The 23,025-nt window shown below is 48.0% G+C and overlaps 1 protein-coding gene across 1 annotated transcript; it reads left to right on the top strand.

The window, feature by feature from the left end:
- Positions 1-306: 306 nt before the first annotated feature.
- NUMBL (NUMB like endocytic adaptor protein) lies at positions 307-22,221 on the top strand. Its single transcript, XM_089478500.1, has 9 exons — positions 307-484; positions 11,198-11,340; positions 11,562-11,636; positions 14,451-14,525; positions 15,069-15,209; positions 15,611-15,809; positions 17,154-17,435; positions 18,521-18,691; positions 18,791-22,221. The coding sequence occupies exons 2-9, from the start codon at positions 11,215-11,217 to the stop codon at positions 19,393-19,395; spliced, it is 1,674 nt and encodes a 557-aa protein (XP_089334626.1). The 5' UTR covers positions 307-484; positions 11,198-11,214; the 3' UTR covers positions 19,396-22,221.
- The last annotated feature ends 804 nt before the right edge of the window (positions 22,222-23,025 follow it).

The following is a 23,025-nucleotide window of genomic DNA, read 5'->3' as shown; positions in this document are numbered from 1 at the left end:
GCGGCCCAATAGCAGGCTGGGGGCGGGGCTGAGGTTTTTAAAAAATGACACTGACTTGGAATATTAATCAGCGAGAGGTCTGAAAGGGGGCGTGGCTGACACGGATTTGCATAGACGCTTGGTATTGGCTGAGAGGAGGAGAGCGCCGGGTTCTCTCTCGGCCCAGTTGTGGTGGCGGTGGGCGTATCCTTATTTGCATATGTAGCATCCGGGGCGTGGCCTCGGCGGTCTGGAATGTTTCCCCGGGAGGAAAAGGCGCGTGCGTAGGGCAGCAGCAGCAGCAGCAGCAGCGGAGGCTGAAGCAGCAGCAGCGGAGGAGGAGAAGAAGGAGGCAGAGGCTGCCTTGCAACTCGCAAGACGGAGGCGCCTCCGCGGAGGGTGGAGGGCGAGGCCGGAGCAAGAGGAGGGGGACCGGGGCCTTCTTCTTCTTCGCTCCCCGGCGTGGATGCTGCCCAGCCGGGAAGAGGCGGCCCCACGGATCCGGGTAAAGCCAGGAGGAGGGCAGAGGCAGAGGGCGAGGCAACGCAGTGCAATGGGGGTGCAATACATTGGCCAATGCAATACAATGGGGGGTAATATAACTGGGGGATGCAATGCAGTGCAGTGGAGTAGTGTAATGCAATGTAAGGGGTGCCATGTAATGGGGTGCAATGTAATGCAATGGGGATGCAGTACGTTGGGAAATGTAATGCAAGGCAATAGGGGTTCTAAACATTGGGGCAGTGCAACTGGGGTGTAATGCAGTGCGGTGGGGGTGTATTGTAATGGGGAACGCAAGGCGATGGGGGTGCAGTACATTGGGGCAATGCAACGCAATGGGGGTGTATCGTAATGGGGAACGCAACGCAATGGGGGTGCAGTACATTGGGCAGTTCAATGCAGTGAGGGGGGTGCAACGCAATACAGTGTAATGGGGTGCTATACATTGGGCAATGCAACGCAACGTGAAACGCAATGACACGGAGGTGTAATGTCGTGGGGAGTGCCATGCGATGGGGGTGCCATACATGTGGGCCATGCAAAGCAATGTGGGTGTGTGCAATGCAATTAAATGGGGTGCAGTACATTGGGCAATGCCATGCAATGGGGGGGGGGCTCTGATATATCTCTTAAAAGGTCTGTCTCTTTCCCCCTTTCTTGGAGAGCTGACTCTTCCTTCCAGGCCCTCATCCCTTCCTCCTTGGGATCAGTGTGTATGTGTGTCTGTCTGCCCCCTCCTGTTCTGGGGATCCCCCCTTCCCAAAGGCACCTCCTCTTCCTCCATCATCCAGCCCCTCTTTCCTAGTGACAGCCTCACAGATCCCCCTCCTTCTCCATTTGCAAGGGCCTCTCTCCTTGCAATGCAAAAGGAGGCTGTCCTTCCTCTCCCCCCCCCCCCTTCCACTGCCTTTCCTCCTCCTCTTCCATCATCCCTGGACTTCCAGCTGCCTTTGGTCCACCCTTTCCGGCTTGCCCCACAAGAAGGGGGTGGACTGGGAAGGGACCAGGAAGGGTTTCTTTTGGGGGGTGGCAGGCTGGGGTGGGTGGGATTCCCTCCTAGCAAAAAGACCCCCTTGCCTTGCCTTGCCTTGCAAGGATCAGCCCCACCCAGGTTGGATTTTGCATTGGGGGGACAATACATATGGGTGCCCCCCCTTTGTATACTTGTATACTTAATACAATTATTTTGTATTAAGGGGGTCGTCTCCAAACTTTTCATCCCCTCCATATGTTCAAAGGTCAGGCAGCAGGTTCATTTATGCCCCCCCCCTTCCATCTTCATCCCACCCCACAAGTTGGATGTCCCCCCCCCAAGTTGCCTTGGCAGCAAAAATGCTTGCAGTGAAAGGGGAGCTGCCCAGAGGTCTTGCCAGGATTGTGATGGATGGATGGATGGAGGAGGAGGCCAGGAGTTTCCTTCAAGGGAATGGGGAAGAGCTTGGCTTCTCTCCTTGGCAGTGGATTCAAAGGAAGGGGTGTTGTTGTTTTTTGCAAGAGGAAACTGGGTGGCATGAATGGGTGGCACCCCTTCAAGGGACGGGTGCCAGCACCTTGCACCGGCCAGAGAGAGCGACCCATCGCCGCCACCCTCATTTATTTTCCTTTTGACTTTATGGGGCTCTTTTAAGAACAAGCAAACTTCCGAGCCTTTTCCATCTCCTGCCTCTTGAGAGAATAGGTTTTGGAGTTGAGCCTCACTTATAGGGAATATTGATGGCGAAGAGGAGGCGCCCCTCCATCTGGTTTGACGGGGTTTGCATGGGTTGCCTTTTCTCTCTCTGCTTTGGCCTCCCTCCATGTGCAAGCATTGCTTCTGGGGTGCAAGCTGCACATTAGGGGTTCACCATCCCCTTTGTCTGACTTGAGGTATTTTTGCAACGAATACACTCATCCTTCGGTATCCGTGGATTCTTTACCCATGGATTCAAGCATCCACAGCTTTCGAAGTCTAGAAATCTTAGTTTAAAAAACTGACCCCCAAAACTGGAGTCGACTTATCCGTGGGTCAATGTTAGTACTGTACTTCAATTCTTATTTTAAAATAGGAACCGTGTGCTGTTGAAAGGCAAAGTATAATCTGTCCTGGAAGCACTGGTCCTCCTCTATTCTCGCATCCATCTAACTTTTAGGATGACTACAAACAGTTATGCCTGCTGGAATTCTGTTAAGTTGTTTGGCAGTGTTTTCCTTTGCTTCGTCCTTTAGATCCTTTGTTACGTGGCCCTAAGTTTTACCCTGGATTTAGCCATGGGTCATATCAAAATCCATACTTTTGGCCTCCAAACCTGTCCTCGACTTATACATGAGGTCAATTTATAGTCGAGTATACAGTCACCCCTCTGTTTTTGTGGGGGATCTGTTCCAGACCTCCATGCGAAAACGGAAATTTGCCGATATTCAAGCCCCATTGGCTTGAATGGCGGAGCACCCCATTTTGTCCCCGTCTGTCTCAGAGCGTTTCAGAGTCTGGCTGGTGACCTTGTCTTTTTTCAGATGAGTCTGTGCCCTGCATTTTAGAAACTTAAGAGGACAAGTAGAGAAGATGGGGAAGTGTTGAAGGCACCACTTCAGAGCTGCTTTTTAAGCAGATGCATATCCCATTTCCAAAGCCCCACAGGTGGGCTTAGGCAGGGTTCTTGGTGGTTAGTGAATAAAAAGATGTGAGACTATCAGGAATGGTACCCCATGAAGATCATAGCAGATCTTCTCAAGGTCAGAAGATCACTGGAGCCAGAGTTCTTGGGTTTTTGTACTTGGCTGTGTGAGCCAGCATGGCGTTGTGGTCTGAGCATTGGGCTAGGACTCTGGAAAGCAGGGTTCGGATGCCAACTCTGCCAAGAAACCCAATGCGTGACCTTGGGCATGGCACACTCTTTCAGCCTCAGGGGAAGGCAATGGCTGAACAAAACTTGCCAAGAAAACTCCATGATACCCCTTAGGGTCGCCATAAGACAGGAACGACTTGAAGGGGCACACAGCAACAACGATCCCTTTTATTTGTCTGTTTTTTGCCTGCATTTTGTGATGCACCAGCTCTCTTTGGCAGAGAAGGCAAAATACCTTGTAAAAGTGCGCAGCCCAGGATCCCATTGGATGAACAGCACTTAAAGTGGGGTCAAACTGTGTTATTTCCATAGTGTAGATGCACCCTGAGTAAGACTATGGGGCCTAATTAATTCAGTACATCACCTAGTAACTGTCTCTTCAGGGTCTTGGTGCCCAGTCCAAGTTAGAGATAGCAGTGAGTGAGGGATGAAATCAAACCTAGAGGAAGGGTTTGTTTTTTTTTTTTGCATGCAACAGACATGTGGTCTATTGTTGGTGTGCTGTGACTCTTCCCAGTGAACATATAGTGCCTTTGTGCACATATTTGGAGGCATCTTTATTGCCATCTGGTGCCTTGCAAGGCCAAGCCCTAGCCTTGGAAAGCCATCACTGCTCCTGAGCCTGTGGATGTCATGGCAATGTATCCTCCCTGCAACCATTCTCTTGTTTACAAAGGGCTGCTGGTCCTTATGAAACTTAGCAGGGAAGTCCCAAACCCTGCTGTATGATTCTGTGACTTTGGGGACGATTCACAACCAGTCCTGTCCATCTGAATGGTAGGAGCCATCCAGAGAAACTTACACTGCTGAGGGCTTTTCCAGCTTTGGTGAATGCCAGTGGCTGATCATGGTGCCACTCTTGTGCCCTGCTGCAAACTGAGAATTGCTCCACAAGCCAGTGTGGCATAGTGGTTTGAGTCCTGGATTACGACTCTGGAGACCGGGGTTCGAATCCCTGCTCAGCCCTGAAACCCATTGGATGACCGTGGGCAAGTCACATTCTCTCAGGGGAAGGGAATGGCAAACTCCTCTGAACAAATCTTGCCAGAAACCCCACATGATAGGGCTGCCATCATTCTGAAACAATGTGAGGACACACAACATACACATACACACATAGCTAGAGCTTTCCAACTGCAGAACCTGTCACCTCTTGATGGGCTGTAAAGTCGGCTGTAGCTGAAAGGATTGAGAAGTAATGCAGAAAAGGAAATCACCTAATAAAAGGGAATCTAGCCTTCCCCTGCCATCAGGTCTGTGGCTTGCCCAGAAGCCAAGTCCTATGGCCTCCTTGGCTGAAGTTGGTGGATTCTGACTCTGTTTCCTGAGGAGTCAAGGAAAGAAAACAATTGCACTCTGCATGTGCTCAGAGGAATGCTCTCTGTCTCCTTGTACTCGCCAGGCTGGGCCAAAGCATTGCTATGTTGTGCTTGAGCTGGGTGGGGAGAGAGAAAGAGAGTGTCTTTGCTCTCCCTGAATCTGGCACAGGCTGAAGTTGGTGGATTCTTGCTGTGTTTCCTTAGGAGCTGATTGGGAAAAGACAATTGCACTCTGCATGTGCTCAGAGGAATGCTCTCTTGTCTTCTTGTACATTCCAGGGTGAGCCATGGCATTGCTCTGTTGTGCTTGAGAGGGATGGATAGAGAGAAAGAGTGTGTCTCTGCTCTCCCCGGCTCTGGCACAGCCATTGTTGCGCTCTGGCTTCTGGAGTAAGGAGGCCAGCCGAGTTCATGGCTTCCCAGACTTTGGCAGCGCAGTCAGGAAGTTGGGACATAAGCTGCAATTATTACTGGCCATCAACAAGGCTCAATTTGCTCCAGAGAGATGCAGCTGCTGCTTTGGTAGATGCTCTCCACCAAGGGAACTGCAGAAGGACTCCTAGGTTTGCTCTAGACTACACCACACTGGCTCTCTGTGCATCTGCTGTTAGCTTCTTGGCTCAATGAAGCCACATACGCACAGAGTTCTTCCATCCCAGTTGCGTCGGATCAGAGGCTGGTGGGCCTTCCCTTGCTTTTGCATGTTCCGGTTGGAGAGAAAGAGACGGCTGACTCTCCAAGTTTCTGTGGGTGGCAGCAACAGCAGGAGCCCTTCTGCTTTTCCTCTGCTCCCTGCTGACTGAATGTGATATGTGGGGGTGGTTGAGGGCAGAGATGGCTTTTCAAGGGTAGTTTGGGAAGGAGGGATCTCCATTTCTACAGGTGGGCAAGGTGGCACACAGGGCAGCTTTGGACTCTTTGAATACAATAATGATGCCTCCAGTTATAGAATACTGTTGGTCCTCTTTATCCATGGGTTCAAGTACCCACGGCTTGAAAACATTCAAAGAAAGGTATAAGTTCCAAATTGCAAACCTTAATTTTGTCATTTTATGCAGGGGACACCATTGTACTAGGCTATTGTGTTTTGTGGGACTTTGTTATCTGTGGGAGGTCCTGGAACCAAATCACATTGGATACCAAGAGCCCAATCTGGCCATAGAATAACCAGACGTTATACAGTGGGCTCTTGGTATCCAATGTAGGTATACAATAACCAGACCAGCTAAATCCTGGTCCCTTCTCCCAAAACAATAGAGAAGAATCTGTGGTCTAGAACTAGTGGCTCAGAAAGCCTAGATTTGGCTTTAGGTTGCTAGGATGGCCACTGAATACCAAAAGGGCAGGAGAAGCAAATCTGAACAAATCTTGCCAAGAATGATAGATTCGCCTTAGGGTCGCCATAAGACTGAAAAGACTTGAAGGCACACAACCCACACACAATGCTGTGTGGGGTCCTCTGGTTTTCCACATGTCCCCCCAATATGATGCTGTCTGGGATCAGCATCCGGGAACATGATCCCTGCCTTGCGGATGTATGCAGATCACTGTTCCCCTGGGGAATCTGTCTTTTGAGAGCCCTTGATAATGGCCAGGGATCTCTTCTCCATCTCTTTCCGACTCTCTTCCCCCACTTCATCCCACTTTCGCTTGGAAGGCTGAGTGATGGAGAGAGAGCGGATGAAGGCAGATAAAAAGCTGTTAAGCTAATGGTCAAGTCGGAGAAGGAGAAAAACAACCAACAACAACAACAGGCGGGATCAAATAGAGAGAGGCAGATCTCTTTGGGGCTGGCTTAACCCTGGGTTTATGGCGGCAAATCTGTAGGCACAGAACGAGATCCTTCCATTGTTTGCATTGTTTGGGGCAGGGCTTATAGCTACAGGATGGAGGCAAAGTGAGCTTAGCTCCCTTCTGTTTATGTTCCTCCCTGGCTACGGATGTCAATTCTTGCCTATTTGATCTTCACAGGATGAATAACCCCAAATATTCATTTGCAGAATTCTCCTGGTATTTAAATACCCCAAAGTGCGGTGCAGGTATTATTCTGCAAGAAAAAACACATGGTTTCATTCGTGTGTGTGTGTATCCATGTGTTTTTTTTCTTGCAGAATAATTACTACACTTTGAGGTATTTATAGTACCAGGAGAATACTGGTATTTGTGTGTGTGTGTGTGTGTGTGTGTGTGTGGTGAATAAACTATACATCTTAGGACTGCAAAGGATGTTGTCATGGCAGTTGTATACAGCAGTGAATGGAGAATCAGTGGTGTAGTGGCTTGAACATTGGACTCTTGAGATCAGGGTTCGAATCTTGGCCTGATCATGTAAACCCACTGAGTGACCTTGGGAAAGTCACACTCTCTCATCCTCAGAGGATGCCAATGCCAAACCCCTTCTGAAGAAACTTGCGAAGAAAAACCCATGATAGGGTCACCTTAGAGTTAGCAAAAGTCAGAAGTTACCTGAAGGCATGCATTAACAACAACAACAATGTGACTGGAGGTCCTCTTTTCTCAGCTCCTTCCCAACACCAGATCTTGACCCAACCTAGCAAGGAGGTCCTTACTGACCGACACAATCCTTGTGTTGCATGTTGCATTTTCCTGTAACAAAACCATTAAGATCCTATTGAACCATTTAGCAGCATCTTGACATCTTTAGGCATGCGGTGGCTGGAGAAAGCCACAATGGGCCGGGATGCTTTCTTTCCAAGACATAACTGGAGGACAGCTTGGCTGGAGAGCTGACAGCTGCTGGCTGGTGTGCAATGGAACTTTTAAAACAGGAATATAGAGTATGTCGTTTGTGGGTTTTGTGTACCCTCAAATTCCACTTCCATGGTCCCTTCCACCCCATTAAAGAAAAAAAAGCTCAATTTCGGGCTCTCACAACTGCCTACAAATGCAGTTTAACTCATGCATTTAGTGTAGTGTATATGCAGGCTCACTCTTGTGTTTCTTTCAACTCTAATACAAACAATCTTGATGTATTTGAAGCCCTCCTGCTTTCCAGCTGCATGCAACTAGTATTTGTCAGCCGTCTTTTTAACAAACATGTTTTCCTTCCTCGATGCAGTTCCATAGCACTGAGTCATGGCAGTCAAACTACAGTGGGTCCTTGTTTTCCGCTGGGGTTTGGTTCCAGAACCCCCCACGGATAACAAAATCCATGAATGCTCAAGTCCCAGTAAATATAATGGCATAACAAAATGTTGTCCCTTATATAAAATGGAAAATCAAGGTTTGCTATTAGGAATTTATAAGTTTTTGGGAATATTTTCAATCTGTGGATGCTTGAATCCGTGGATAAAAATCCGTGGATAAGGAGAGCTGACTTTACATCATTTCTGCCACGCAGATGCAGCGCTTGTCAATGAGGACAGCAGAGCTACTCTCAAGTTTAATCCAGACTTTAAAGGAAGATATCCAGGATGCAATACAAGATTTGGTGATTTAGCACCTTGAAGCCCCTGTAACAGATCACTCCAGCATCTTATGGTCCAGCTGAGAAGACACAGTCTCTCTCTCCATCCCATCTTCCCCATTAGATGTTTTTTGTACTTTCCATTGTGCCTCTTTGCCCTGGCCTGGGTAAAGACCCCCTTTCTCCCCCCCTTCTACCAGCTTTCTTTTCAAGGCGAGACCCTCCCCCCTATAGCCCTGTCTGGAAATGGCTCCCATCTGCTAAACCAGACTCTCCGAAGCCCCCCTGGCCGCCCCCTGTGTGCCAGCCAAGGGAGGGATGGCCTCCTTTCACTCTGGCGGCAGCTAAGGAAACAATTCCCTTTTGGCCAAATGTTTGCCCAGTACAGCTGGTGTACTTGAGTGTGTATGTGTGAGTGTGCAAGGGGGGGGGGATCTGGACACACATAGGTGTTGGGGGCTTCCCCCATCCATGCAAGTCATTCAGGGGCAGCTGTCTCCCCCAACGTGGGGGGCAGTGGGGGAACGGCGGGCCCACGTTCCTCCCTTTTGTTCCCACCCGCTCTTGGTGCAGCTGTTGCAAGGGAAAGTTTGACTTTGCTGAAAAGGCCAGGCCTCCTGGTCTTTCCTTAGAAATCCCGAGATCTTCATTCCTTTCCAACCCCCTTTCCTTAAGCAAAGCCACCCCCTTCAATATGCACTGCCCCCCAACACAACAAGAAGGGTCAGAGTCATTTGGGGCTGGTTCCGGGTGGGACGAAACTTGTCCAGCGTCTGGAGCTCCTTTTGTGTGTGTCTCTGTCTCTCTTATCCCCCCCCCAATCCGCTCTGGGGGCTGGAGGCTGGGAGTTGTAGGGCGGAGGGAGGGAGCGTGGCTTTGTGGCTATTGTGTAGGGCACACGCTATGCACAAAAGCAACCCCCAGGTTGTCGTCTGTACTCTGGCGATTGGAGGCAGATGTAATCGCCTGGGCCATCTGTGAGGAAGAGGAGGCAGGTGTGGGTGTGGTGTGGTGCGTCTGTCTCTCTGGGGTGTACAGATGCACCAAAACACCCATCCATCCGCTCCGCAGAGATGTGCAAACTTTTGTTCCTTTCGAAAGCAAAAAGAGCCTTAAAGAGATCATGGATTCTTTATCCACAGATTCACGCATCCACGGCTTGAAAAGATCCAAAATACAGTCGGCCCTCCATGTCGAATCCACAGCTTGATAATAGGACTTGAGCATCTACAGATTTTGGTATCTACTGGGAGGTCCTGCAACCAGACCCCAGCAGATACCAAGGGCCCACTGCATCATTAAATACCAAAGTATTTTGATTTGCTAATCGGAATCATCCATTGCATATTGTTTTCGGTTTCTATGTACGCTTAGGAAAGCTAGTGAAGAAAGCTGAGCGGAAGAGAATCAACTCATTTGAAATGTGCTTGCCAGTCTTTCTTAAAACGATTCAAAGATTTCTCCTGAATCGACATTGTCAGTTCATCCATTTCAGCAAGTTTAATTGTCTTTATCAGCCGATCTTCTTTTGTCGGAATAGTGACGTCTTTCCATCTTTTGGCATTAGCTATTTTTGTCTAGAACATGGCCACATATTCCAAAAAACCCCAAAACAACTATGGAATTAATTCGTTTTGTATGTTGTGGGTTTGCCTTGTAGCTGCAAAAGAAAGGGGTTCATTCATTCAAGACATGACTTGGGTTTGGAGCCTAGTATTGAGCACCAAGAGTTGGCCCTTGCAAGAGTGCTTCTGAGAATGTACAGAGCATTTTCTGTTGTTGCTGCTCTCTGCAGCCCATTCCTGCACATGAGTGGAAGGATGCTTTAAGAGTAGAGGAGTTAATTTTTGAGCAGACTGTTTGAGGCCAGGCTCCTCCTGGGCTGAAGGGTGTGGGAATTCATCTTAAATTGAGATGTCCCAGTTAAATCAGAGAGGGTGAGATCAAAGTTGGAAAGGAGAGAGATGCTCAAAACCCAGCATAAACAACCCGTTGCTTTGCATCCTCTGCAGTGGTCCTCCTTTGATCTTGGTACTGGGGAGATTGGGGGAGACGTGACGTGGGTCCCAACTCATGTTTGCAAAAGTGGGGTTGTGGGGAGGAGGAGAAGGAAGAGGGGAAGAAGAGGAGGAGGAAAGGGAAGAAAAAGGGAAAGGGAAGAACCCCTAACTTGGTGCTGCTGTGCTTAAATCCTGTTTTTGTTTCCCATTTGCTGGCCGAGAGGCAAGGTGGGATCAGGAAAAAAAAAGACTCTTTTTCAATGCCGCCCCGCAATGGCAGTGTAACTCCAGAGCTGTAGGCACCGGGAAAGAGGGCAGAATGAGGGCATTGCCTTCCCAAATAAGAAAATTTCCTTCTCCAGATTTCTAGCATTGCAGAAAGTGAGGCTACATCTGCGATGCAGAAATAATGCAATTTTTGACACCACTTTAACTGCTATGGCTCAATGCTATGGAATGGCAGTCTTCGTAGTTTTATGAGACATTTAACCACCTCTGTCAGAGAGCTCTGGTACCTCAGCAAAATGCAAGTCCCAGGATTCCATAGGATGGAGCCATGGCAGTTAAAGCAGCGACAAGCTCCATTAACTCTGCAGTGTAGATGCAGCCTGAATCACTGAAAATCATTCACAGCTAGAACTCTTGCATTTCCCATGTTCCCTTGGTAATTTTTCTTCCCTGTTTTTGGTATGTGTATGTGTGTGTGTTCAAGTCACCTATTGACTTATGTCCACTCCATGCATTTATAGGGTTGAATACCCAAACTGTATTTTTCACTGTTCAGCTGAGGTTTTAATGTACTGCAGTGCTAGAAATTTGGGAACTGAAGGAAATTTGCATGGGCGGGAGGCATAATTCCTATTTGGGGCAGCAGTGCCCTCATTTTGCCCACTTCATAGCTACACCCCTTTGTGGTCCCCTGAACTCTTCTCTACTCCCCATAGAGAGCCATGCGCTTCTTCGTGATTCTTTTCAAGTGGCTTTCCATTTAGGAGCCAACCTCCAGGCTACACTTATCCCCAGAATCCTGGTTCCTGCCAGTCTTGTCTTTTCAACAGCTTCTCTCTCTTTCCCTTTTCTCCTTGGCTTTGGGGTCCATGGATCATGTTTTCATTAGCGTTCATGCCTGCCCCTTCTCTTCCACAGGCCCACAGGGCGCAGCAATGAACAAGCTGCGGCAGAGTCTGAGACGCAAGAAGCCGGCTTATGTCCCAGAGGCAAGCCGACCCCACCAGTGGCAAGCGGATGAAGAGGCTGTACGCAAGGGACGCTGCAGTTTCCCTGTGCGGGTGAGTGCCACCTGGCTCCCTGAGCATGTCGGGATGTGTGTGCTTTCCATTGGCTGGCTGGCTTGGACCCCAGCACCATGGATGACCTTCTCAGGCTATGTCCACATGAGCCAAATACTGTTTCCTTCTGGACGATGCAGGGCCCAATCACCGGTTCTGCTGCGAAACCACTGTATACCCCCTTGTGCTGAACCTCTTCTTCTCCTCTGCCATCCCTGCAGTATCTAGGCCATGCTGAAGTGGAAGAGTCCCGGGGTATGCATGTTTGTGAAGAAGCTGTCAAGAAGCTGAAAGCGGTGAGTTGGGGGCTGACAAGGGAGCCAAGGTCCTTCTGAGCTTGGCACAGTGTTTTTGTCTCCCTCCAGGGTCCCATTCATACTGCACAATTATAGCACAATATCCCACTTTAACTGCCATGGCAACAGCCTGTGGATTCCTGAGATCTGCAGAGTTCCCGTACCTTGGATCAAGCATCGATTAGGGAGGAGACCGCAGTCAAGAAATCAGAATAAGGCTAGGAATAGGAAGGGCAGCCATGAAAGAGCTAGAAAAGATTCTAAAGAGTAAAGCCGTACAACTGAGCACTAAGGTTAGAATCATGCAAGCCATTGTATTCCCTGTCGTCATGTACAGATGTGAGAGCTGGACAGTGAAGAAAGCGGATAAGAAGAAAATAAATTCATTTGAGAATTGTGTTGATACTGTGGATGGCCTGAACTCTCCCTGGAAACCAAGATGATCAAACTGAAACTTGTGTATTTTGGCCGCATCATGACAATACACAACTATTAGAAAAGACAATAATGCTAGGAAAGGTGGAGGAAACAGAAGGAGAGAAAAACTGTACACTAGATGGATAGATCCCATTAGGGAGGTCACAGGTATGAATTTACAGGACCTAAGCAGAGCAGTAGAGGACAGGGAGTCTTGGAGATGTCTCATCCCCATGGTTGCCATGCGTCGGGGTCAACTTGAAGGCAGCTAACAACAGCAACAAGGCTTTAGATCTCTCTGATTGAGAATACTAAATGCCCCTTCTCTAAAATGCAAGTCGCAAGTTTCTGTAGGATGTTGCCATGTGGGTTTCAGTGGAATGTAATGCTATAATTGTGTCGTGTGAATGAGCCCCAGAAGAAGGATGGAGAGAGGAAGAAGGGGAAGTTGGATCTCTTGTTTTGGGACTTGAGGTAGTTCCAGGCCTTTCCACAGGTTGTTTTGGTGTCGGACACTGACACATGTTACTGTTCAGGCATAAGCTGTATTGGTAGTAAATGATGCAACAGGAGGTATAGAACAGAAGCATTCCAGCCCTTTCTCTGATAGGGACCAGCATACCCTCACAACCCCTCAAATTCTACCTAGACTTATCCCTTGGTTGGCAATCAATTCAAATCCTCATCTCTGGACATATGAGGAGGCCTTGGGCTGGAGTGTAGCACCCCAAGGTAAAGCAAATGAAAGAACAGATCCTTCAATTGACTTTTTGCCATCTTGACCACTCTCTGGTGTTTCTTGTTCGCTCATGTCCCTGGTTTTCATCTGTAAAATGTTGGATGATAGGGGCCTTCTGTATATATTTGGATGCGAAGTGTCGGTAGCACTCTAGCCAACATATAACCGGCGAGGCATGCTGAGAGTTGTAGTCCAGCAACATTGGAAGGGCTGCAAGGATCCCACTCAAGATCACATCAACTGTGTGAATGATTTGTAAGCACACTTTGAGACCAACTGAAAGAAAGAAATTAGCAGCATGAGCTTTCTTAGACTTGTCTACTTCCTCAGAAGCATTCTTTCATTTAGTCTCAAAGGTACTACAAGATCTCTACATGTTGATTCTGCTGACGAACACGGCTATATCTTTGAATTCTTTAACTGCAGTAGTTAAAGTGCAGAAGCAGAGAAAATCAAAATGATTAAGCATAACTCATCTCTCCCCAGTAGTTATGGAGCTGTACAAGCACATTAGCAACAGATTAAAATTCACTCCCCAGTTGGTTCTCAGTCTTCATATATTTTCCCCAGCTTCAAACTGCAAAGGAAATGCAAAAAGAATCCAGCAAGGTTACTAATACAAGTTAACGTTTTCATGCCATTGGACAATGGTCAGTGTTTGGCCCTGATGTTAACAAGGACTCCAAAACCCATCTGCTTTGTGGCAGAGGCCAAGCTTACTTCAAAGTGTATCTGACGTTGTGGTATATTGGTTCTTTGGAGATACCTCTGTGTGTGTCTATGTGTGTCTTCTCTATTGTGGGAAAGGAAGGGTTGCAGGTAGGGCTGTATCAGTTTTTCAGGCAGAGTCCACACCCTCCGGAAGGGCTGCGTCACTCTTTGCAGCTGGTGGATAGATTTAGTCCTATGACGACTCACAGAATACACCAGATGGCAAAAGAGAACCTTTTAAAGCATATCTTTAATGCTTGTGCTTTGAAGGCAGTATTTGTCATATTCTGCCTTCAAATCACAAGAATTAAAGAAATTCTTTAAAAGGTTCTCTTTTGCCATCTGGCGTATTTGAAGCAAGTATTTGTCATATTTGAGCCGGCGTGGCGTAGAGGTTTAAGTGTTGGACTATGACTCTGGAGACCAGGGTTCGATTCTTTGTTTGGCCACGAAACCCACTGGCCTGGAGCAAGTCGCATGTTCCAGCCTCAGGGGAAGGCAGTGACAAACTTGCTTTGAACAAATCTTGCCAAGAAAACTCCATGACAGGTTCGCCTTAGGGTTGCCATAAGTCGGAAATGATTTGAAGGCACACAATAATAACATTTTGCCATATTCACCACATAGATGCAAAAATGGGACTATGAGACTGATCTGTAGCCTGCCCCATTTTTGCATTTCTAAATGCCCATTCCTAAACTGCCAGTCTTGGGATTCCATAGGATGGAGCCATGCCACTTAAAGTGGACTCATAGTGTTATAGCTTCACAGTGCGAATGAGCCCTGGGTGGTGGCGAAGAAGGAAGGCACAGTGCAAAGGCCTCCCCCTACTGCTTGCTCTCCAGAACAATTTCTTTCCGCTTACAAAAATCCTTCATGATACTATCTCCTGTATTATTATTATTATTATTATTATTATTATTAACAATAAGAATTTGCTTTTACAGAGTGGCCGCAAATCTGTGAAGTCAGTGCTTTGGGTCTCAGCTGATGGGCTGCGTGTTGTGGATGACAAGACCAAGGTAGGAGATTGAAGGGCTGTGTATACCTGCAGCTCATGAGGAAGAGAACATGTTTTGTGGGCAGAATGACCCGAGTTCAGCTCCTGGCCTCTTTGCTGGAGTTCTTGGGGGAGGTTTCTATGTCAGAACACTCTCACACCCTGAAACCCTGAAGCCCTAGGGACGATCCTTTGAGATGTCAAATAAAATGTCATAGGCAGTAGGCCCTGGTGATACGCCATTCAAATCAGAAACACCAAGTCTAATAAAGTCTACTTTTGCACACTTTTCAAGACAGCACTTTTGCACTGAGATTCTTCCCCCTTATTCTGAGGACTGGGGAACAGAGTCCAGGTCATGAAATTTGGCCACATTGGGGAAGGGTGGTGACCATCTAAGGTCTGATGCGACCTGGATAGGCTTTGGTGGACTGCTTTAGCTGAAAAAGTGTCAATGAAAGCTGAAGCGACAAGGGGAGACAACTTTGCAAAAATATGGAATTCATTTATATCCAGCATTTTGGGCTTAACACATCTTCTGCACTTTGTTCTACCTGCCTCTCAGGATCTGATTGTGGACCAAACTATTGAGAAGGTTTCTTTCTGTGCTCCTGATCGCAACTTCGACAAAGCATTTTCCTACATCTGCAGGGATGGCACCACCCGCCGCTGGATCTGCCACTGCTTCCTGGCACTGAAAGATTCGGTGGGTGGCATTGTTGTGGTTCTGGATTCATAAGTGCTGAAGTGGAGGCACACATGTTTCGTATGTGAGTGAATGGGTGCATATTGGAATCACAAATGTTCTCGTGGCTTTCTCCTTGTACAGGGTTGGGGATCATGTGGCCCTCATACCCACCAACTTTCCCAAATGTCCCAGTTTCTCTCTCTTCCTCCAACTTTTGCTGTCTGTCCACTGCAGCCATTTTGCCTAGGGACAGGACAAATGGTGGATAGAGTCCCCCATTAGCTGGAAGCCCAAGGGCAATGCCCTGACACTCCAGTAATAGCTGTGCCCCTGCTTGGCACTGTCTGCCTCAATTTCCTACCCACCTATTCTACTTACTCCCTCTCTGCCCACCCGTCTACCCCCTTCCCGTATCCCAGGGTGAACGTTTGAGCCACGCCGTAGGTTGTGCCTTTGCTGCTTGCCTGGAGCGCAAACAGAAGCGGGAGAAGGAGTGTGGAGTGACGGCTTCTTTCGATGCCACTCGCACCAGCTTCGCACGAGAGGGCTCCTTCCGCCTGCCGGGCCCCACCACCACGCGCCCCTCGGGAGCACGTCCCCCCCAGGACAGGAAGAAAGGTAGGAGCCCCTAGCATTGGGTGTCTGGTGTAAACATCCGTGCCCAAACTGTGCCCATTTGTATTTGGATTGCTTGCCCGAAACTCCCATTCCTTGGGGGCCTAGCAAAACATTTCACATGGCCACAGTTCTGAGTGGCGGATTGTCTTTTTCTTCCACTTTATCTAACAGCAGAAGTACAAATAGTGTGGCCTTCCATATATGGGACTGCCACTCCCAGGATTCTTCACTATGGGCTATGCTGGCTTGGCTGCTGGGAGTTGCAGTAACCTCTGGAGGGCCAGGTGATTCCAGTGTCTGAATTATAGCTTAATATTTAAATACAGGTTGAGTCTCCCTTATCCAAAAAGTTTGGGAATAGAGGTATTTTGGATTTCAGATCCCCCCCCCCCCCCGATTTGGGAATATTTGCATATTGTTTGTTGTGGTGTGCCTCCTAGTCATTTTTTGACTTATGGAGACCCTAAGGCAAACTTACCGTAGGGTTTTCTTGGTAAGTTTGTTCAGAGGGGGTTTGCCATTGACATATTCTGAGACAGAGAGTGTGACTTCCAGTAAGTGATTATACATCCAGCTGTCTTCTGGTAGCATGGTGTTCTGTGAAAGACAGCGGCAGGGACCTCTGTGGCTTTTCTTGCCACCCTTTGAACTCACGAGTGGGAATCATGACCCTCTTTGGACTGCAACTCACAGCATTCTTCACCATTGGTTATATTGTGGAGGGAGCTGCTGGGAGCTGAAGCTGAGAAAGCTCTGCAGGTCTGTGATTTCCACCCATTTTTAATTTTTACTTGGTGCACTTGGTCTTGGCGAGTCCTCCCTTCAAAAGGAAATGTAGAAATATTTTACAGTCAGCCCTCCACATTTGGGGCTTTGACTTTTGTGGATTTGACTATTCACAAATTTTCGTAATAGGTTCTCCCTAGGCATTTCTAGATCCTCCAGCATGACACTGCTGGACACTGAGCTTAGATTTGCAATGGAGAGCCTAGAGATTTCTGGAGAAGACACTTTTCTAAGTGTTTCTAGGTCCTCCAGCATGATTCTCTGGTGGGTGTTAGCCACAGAGTTGCACTCAAGGACCTAGGGATTCCTAGAGAGGTGTTATTCCAGGTAAAATAAATAGTGTTTCTTTTATTTGCAGATTTCCCACTTTCCTGGGGATCCTGTACCCCTAACCTCAATGAATGTAGAAGGCCAACTGTACATAAATAAAAACGGTTCACAGAGGAGTAGTTTGAGGGACTAGTGGAGGGTTGCCCATGCATTGTGGGTGAGTGGGGGGACTCCAGGTTATCTTCACCGGAGTTGACCTCCCCATAAGGCTATGTCTTTCCTCCATAGCTGAAGCAGTGGCAGTGCCCTCAGCTCCTCCTCCGGCCCCTGCGCAACCTGCCAGTGCCTCTCCGCCTCAGGGGGCCATGTCTCCAGAAGAGAAGGCCGAAGCAGGAAGCGCCCATGCCATCCCTCGCCGCCATGCCCCCTTGGAGCAGCTGGTACGGCAGGGCTCTTTCCGGGGCTTCCCCACCCTGAGCCAGAAGAACTCGCCCTTCAAGAGACAGCTCTCTTTGCGACTGAACGAACTGCCCTCCACCCTGCAGCGCAAGGGGCACAATGGTGATGCAGGTTAGTATAATCCAGAAATAGATGGGGAAAATGCATTGCAAACAAGGGGCAGGGGCAGTTTGGTTCTCCACTGCCTGAACGGGTGGGATCAGGTCTAATGATTTTAAGTTAAAAGCAGGGTAGATTTCAGCTAAACATTAAAACGCGAGAATGGTTTGGCCATGGAATTGATGGGTCTCTTTCTCTGGATACCTTCAGAAAGAGGCTGGACAGCTACCTGCTGGGGATGCTCTACCTACCTAGGATTGGGTGGCCTTTGAGGTCCCTTCCAACTCCATGATTCTATCTTGGAGGGATGTGGTGTGACTCTTCAACACTTCTGGGGGCCTGCCTGTGTCTTGTCTGTGATCTGTGATAGCTAAATTGAGTTTCCATGGGCCAAGGCAGACTATCTCAAATTACAAGATGCTGGTGGCAGAAACTGTCTTGCGCATATGTGTAACTGAGAGAACAAGAAGAAGAGGTCATAAGCTTCATGCTGTGTTTGTAGGATGCTGGCTAGCATCCACTAGTTGGGTGACTTGGTCTGATCCAAGAGCATAATCTCCAACAAAAATAGAGTCATTATGGTCTTCAAATGATTTTCAGAGCAATCGCTTCAGAATGTAAATAGTGCAGGATTTAACAAGTCTGACTTCAGATTGTGGCAAAAAAAGAGAGATATACAGTAATTGGAAGATATGAAAGAGTAGGTATTTTCTTTGTAATATGTATTACAATTGTGAACTGCTATGTATAAAAAATTAAAGCAAGAGTCAGGTTGCATCTACACTGCAAAATTAATGCAGTTTAATACTGCTATAACTGCTGCCATGTCTCAATGTTATGGAATTTTGAGATTGGTTGTTTTGTGAGATATTTAGCCTTCTCTGGCAGAGAGCTATGGTGCCACAACAAACTACAGATCCCAGGATTCCATAGGATGAAGCTATGGCAGTTAAAGCAGTGTCAAACTGCATTGACTCTGCAGTGTGCCAGCCGCTTCAGAGACTGCAGTAAGAGTGAAGCAAATCGGGTTGTGGGTGGGTGAACCCCTGGATGGTGTGAGGCTTATTCATGGACTCTTCCTTCTCTTCTTTTGGCAGTGATAGAACTTGAATCCACGCCCAATGGAGATTCGGATGGGATCACCGCCCTTTGCAGTCAGATCGATGCCTCGCTCACCCAGCCGGCTGGGGAGCCGCCTAGTAGTGCACCTCTCAATGGTACCCTTGGCCATCCCACTGCCACAGTGCCCATGGAAGGGGGCGGCACAGGTAAGCTTAGCTGTGGCATCTTGGTGGGGCTGGCTTCTCATTGTTTCTCATTCGAGGGGGATAAATAGAACTTCCTTTGTCCTCTCTTTTTCTTTCCAGCTCCCTCCACATGGACCAGCAATTCTGCCGGAGCCTCAGTAACTCCTCCATTCCAGCCTGGGCACAAGCGGACACCGTCAGAAGCCGAACGCTGGCTGGAGGAGGTGGCCAAGGCTGCCAAGGCCCAGCAGCAGGTGGCCGTTGCGGTAGCGATGCCTGCCTTCCCCTTGAGCTATGATACTGCCACTGCCCCACAACCTCTGGGGATGTTTGTCCCACCTCACATGACGCCGGCCTTTGTGCCAATGAGCGCCGCTTATCCGCCGGCAGTGCCATACGCCTCCATGCCTAGCGTGCCAGTGGTGGGCATCACTCCCTCCCAGATGGTGGCCAATGCCTTCTGCTCAGCCACACAGGCGCCTGCCACAAACCTAGGGTCCAAAGCCAGTCCTTTCCCTCAAAACCTGCTGGGCCCCACAATGCAACCCAAAGCCAACGGGAATGCCTGGCCTCCTGAGCAGACCCAGCCGGTGCCCCCTGCCCCATGCCACGAGCCCCCCGACCCCTTTGAAGAGCAGTGGGCTGCTTTGGAGTCCAACAAGGCCCCTTCTGTCCCAAACCCCTTTTCTGGCGACCGGCAGAAAACCTTTGAAATAGAACTGTGACCACTATCTTTCTCTAGGGACCGGACAATTTAGATAGCCACCCTATCGTGCCCCACACAACGTCTTCCCTCATAGAGTCTACTCCATGGGTCATCAGAGCCAAACACATACACCATATTATCCCCTTGCTCCAACTTGGATTGGGCAGCATCTTGAGTCTTCTTGTCACCTATGGCTCAGAGACCTGTCTTTGACATGACCCCCCCCCCCATCACCAAAAAAAAAAATGGAGTTTCAGGATGGAAAGGGCTGCAAAGCAGGATGTTTTGGGGTGGTCAAGGAAACCCTGATGCGACTGAGGTGAAAAGGGGTGCAGCAGGGAACAGTCGAAATTTATGAGCTCTTACTCTGGGGAATGTTTCCTTGGAAGGCTTCCAAAGCAAAATTTTTGTTCCTCTCCTTTTTGGTGTGCTAGGTGGAGGGGGGTTTATTCCTAGCAGAGACTATAATGGAATTTCACTCATTCTCACAACCTCAAGACATCCTGCATGGAGGTGCCAGCTGGACTGGTACCCCTTCTATGTGCCCATAGAACTGTGTTTCTTCCTCTCCCCCCCCCCCCCAACTTTCTCTGAGCAACCAAAAGATTCTCCTCTCCTTTGCCCCAAGCTAAGCTAAAGAACAAATGTGGTTACTATTTGGGTCAGGCTTGGTTAGGACTTGGAAGCTATGCAGGGTCAGGCCTGGTTAGGACTTGGATGAGAGACAGCTAAGGAAAACCCAGTGCTGGGAAGGCTGTATAGTGAGCCCTTGGTATCCTCTTGGGTTTGGTTCCAGGGCTCCCCGTGTTTACCAAAATCCGTGGATGCTCAAGTCCCATTAAATACAATGGCACAGTCAAATGGGTGTTCCTTATATAAAGTGGCAAAATCAAAATCATTCATTGGTTCCTTTGCAGACGGAATGGGAAAACGGTCTAACCATTTCCCATCAACATTTCCAATTGTGGATGTTGCCGGATAGCAGTGCTCCAGTTGTGCCCCATCTTGGTGGAGGCAGCTATGAAGAAATCTATAGGGTGAGGCAAGATTTGGCTAAAATTAGTTTTTTTTCAGGGAGGGTTTTGTGGATGTTATTGGTGGCCCTCAGATAATCTATTAAGTAAAGGACCAGTTTTGGCCGATGGATGTGTTTCCTTTTTAGAGCAAGCAAACCTTTGCCTCGATGTCAGATGATCGAATTTGAAAATCTCCAAATGTTATTGCACCAAATGTCAAAAGGTGGTCAAAATGGGAGCTCTAGGAAGGGGTAGCATTGCACCAAGGGTGTGTATATTATTTGGGGGGTGGAAAAAGGGGAGAAGGATGATTGCATGGGGCAACTGTGGTTTGGGGTGGGGAGAGGGAGGGATGCAAGGAGGTCGTACCAGCCTCCTCTCAACGGAGCTGTTGAACTGCAGGTTCAGTTCCCAAAACTTGGCCTTGATCCTCTGCTGTGGCTGGCAGAGGGGCAGCATTTTGAATGAGCAAAAGCCTTGTGAATGTCAAAAAAGGAGCTGCCAGCCAAGTTGCCATTGGATCTGTGTTCTTCCCTCTGGGTGAACACCTTGTGACTTAGGGTTTGTCCACACTGCAGGAATAAAGCAGTATGGCACGACTTTAACTGTCATGGCTCCATCCTATCAAATCCTGGGATTTGTAGTTTGATGACATATCTGGCCTGGTTTGTCAGAGCTCTGGTGTCTGTCGTGTGCCTTCATGTCGTTTCTGACTTACGATGACCCTGTCTTGGGGTTTTCTTGGCAGGGTTTGTTCAGAGGAGGTTTGTCATTGCCTTACCCTGAGGCTAAGAGCATGTGACTTGTCCAAGATCATCCAGTGGGCTTCATGGCTGAGCTAGGAATCGAACCCTGGTCTCTAGAGTCACAATCCAACACTCAAACCAATACGTCACATTCGCCAAACCACAAACCCCAGGATTCTGTAGGATAGAGTCGTAGCAGTTAAAGTAGTGCCAAACTGCTTTATTTCTGCAGTGTAGATACACCCATAGAGAAGGAGGAAAAGGCGAGGCAAACAGTTTCTGTGTGTATTAACACTATGTTGTTATTGCTGCTTGATACCACTATAGCATGTTATGGCTCCATCCTGTGGAATCCTGGGATTTGGTGGTGGAGACTGAGAAGTATACATCAGACAGCTCTAGGGCTGATCTGCACTGAGCTACCATTTCTGTAGTATCCTGAGAAAAGGATATGAGCTGCAGCTTTTTGAAGCACAGTTCCCAAGGGATCCTGATCTAATGGATCTAACCCTTGAGCAGTGGGTCTAAACCTCTGTTTTTCCAGATGTTTTAGACGTCAGCTCCCAGAATGCCTCACCAGTATGGCTAATAAGGAGCCAGTGTGGTGCAGCCATTTGGGGATTTGACTAGGACTTGGGGAGACCGGGGTTCGAATCATAGTTGAGCGATGGATACCTACTGGTAACCTTGGCAAAGTCATACTTTCAGTCTCAAAGGAAAGCAATAAACAACCCACTGTGGAAAACCTTGCCAAGAAAACAACAACACATGGATAATCCAGATTTGAGGATCTGAAGTTCAGGAGGATCAGTATTTGAAAGCCACAGCACTAAAGCCGTCTAGCAAGGCATTCACCAAACTACAGATCCCAAGCTTCCATAGGATGGAGCCCTGACCCTTGAAGTGATCTTGGACGGCAATAATTGCAGCGTGGATAGACTTGTCCTCTCCCAACCACCCTGCCTGGATGTGAAAATAGTAAGGGTTTAAGGGGAGGTATTTTATATCTTATTTCCAAATGTTTTGTATCAAAGAATCCCACATATTTGTATTATATAATAAATAACAAATAAAGCCAGTAATATAATAACCCATTTTGAAGCCGTGCATGTGTGTGTTTCCTTAGCAGAGATGGGAGTTGTGCTGTTTAAACCTAACTGGTTTCCAGTGAGAGTTCAGGCTTGATCTTCATGGAGCCATTTGCCTGTCTTTTTGGCCAAGCAAATCCTCACTTTAGTGTTCAGAGTTCTACATTTGCACTTTCGGACCACAATGTTTAGCATTGATCCTACCCTTGGCGCTTTCCTCCATGAGCTTCAGCAATTGTTCCAAGTCCTGGTTGGTTTTTGGTATCCGCTTGGGTTTGGTACTAGGACCCACCGTGGAATCCAAAATCTGTGGATGCTCAAGTCTCATTAAATACAATGGATAGTAAAATAATAATAATCATTTATTTATATCCCACTCTTCAGCCAAAAGGCTGTCAGAGTGGCTTACAAATAAGTAGTAGACTGAAGTCTATGGAATCTCATGCTGCCAATTTCCTTTTTTCAGTTAGTCTCAAAGGTGCTACAAGATCTCTCTAGGAAAGTAGTGTTTTGCTTTTTTTGGAACTTATACCCCTTTTGAATATTTTCAAGCCATGGATGCTTGAATCCGTGGATAAAGAGCCCATGGATATGGAGACATGACTAGTGTTGGGATGGGATTACAAACCTTTAATCTTGCCTTCTTGCCAAAAGCTGGATTCAGAGCAGAGTAGAAAGTGAGACCCGGCATCGTGATGAGTGAGAGGGAAAGAAGCTAAAGAAATACCTAAGCTTCCTTGGCGAGCCTTTGCAAGCTTTGTAACCGGTTAGTTAAACATTGGAAATTGGAGCAAATGTG

The sequence above is a fragment of the Sceloporus occidentalis genome, unplaced genomic scaffold, assembly GCF_023333645.1.
Source record: "Sceloporus occidentalis isolate IW3139 unplaced genomic scaffold, rSceOcc1.0.p SCAF_13, whole genome shotgun sequence".
Classification (NCBI taxonomy): Eukaryota; Metazoa; Chordata; class Lepidosauria; order Squamata; family Phrynosomatidae; genus Sceloporus; species Sceloporus occidentalis.
The sequence above is the reverse complement of the archived record's forward strand: the minus strand, read 5'-3'. Positions and strand labels throughout refer to the sequence as shown.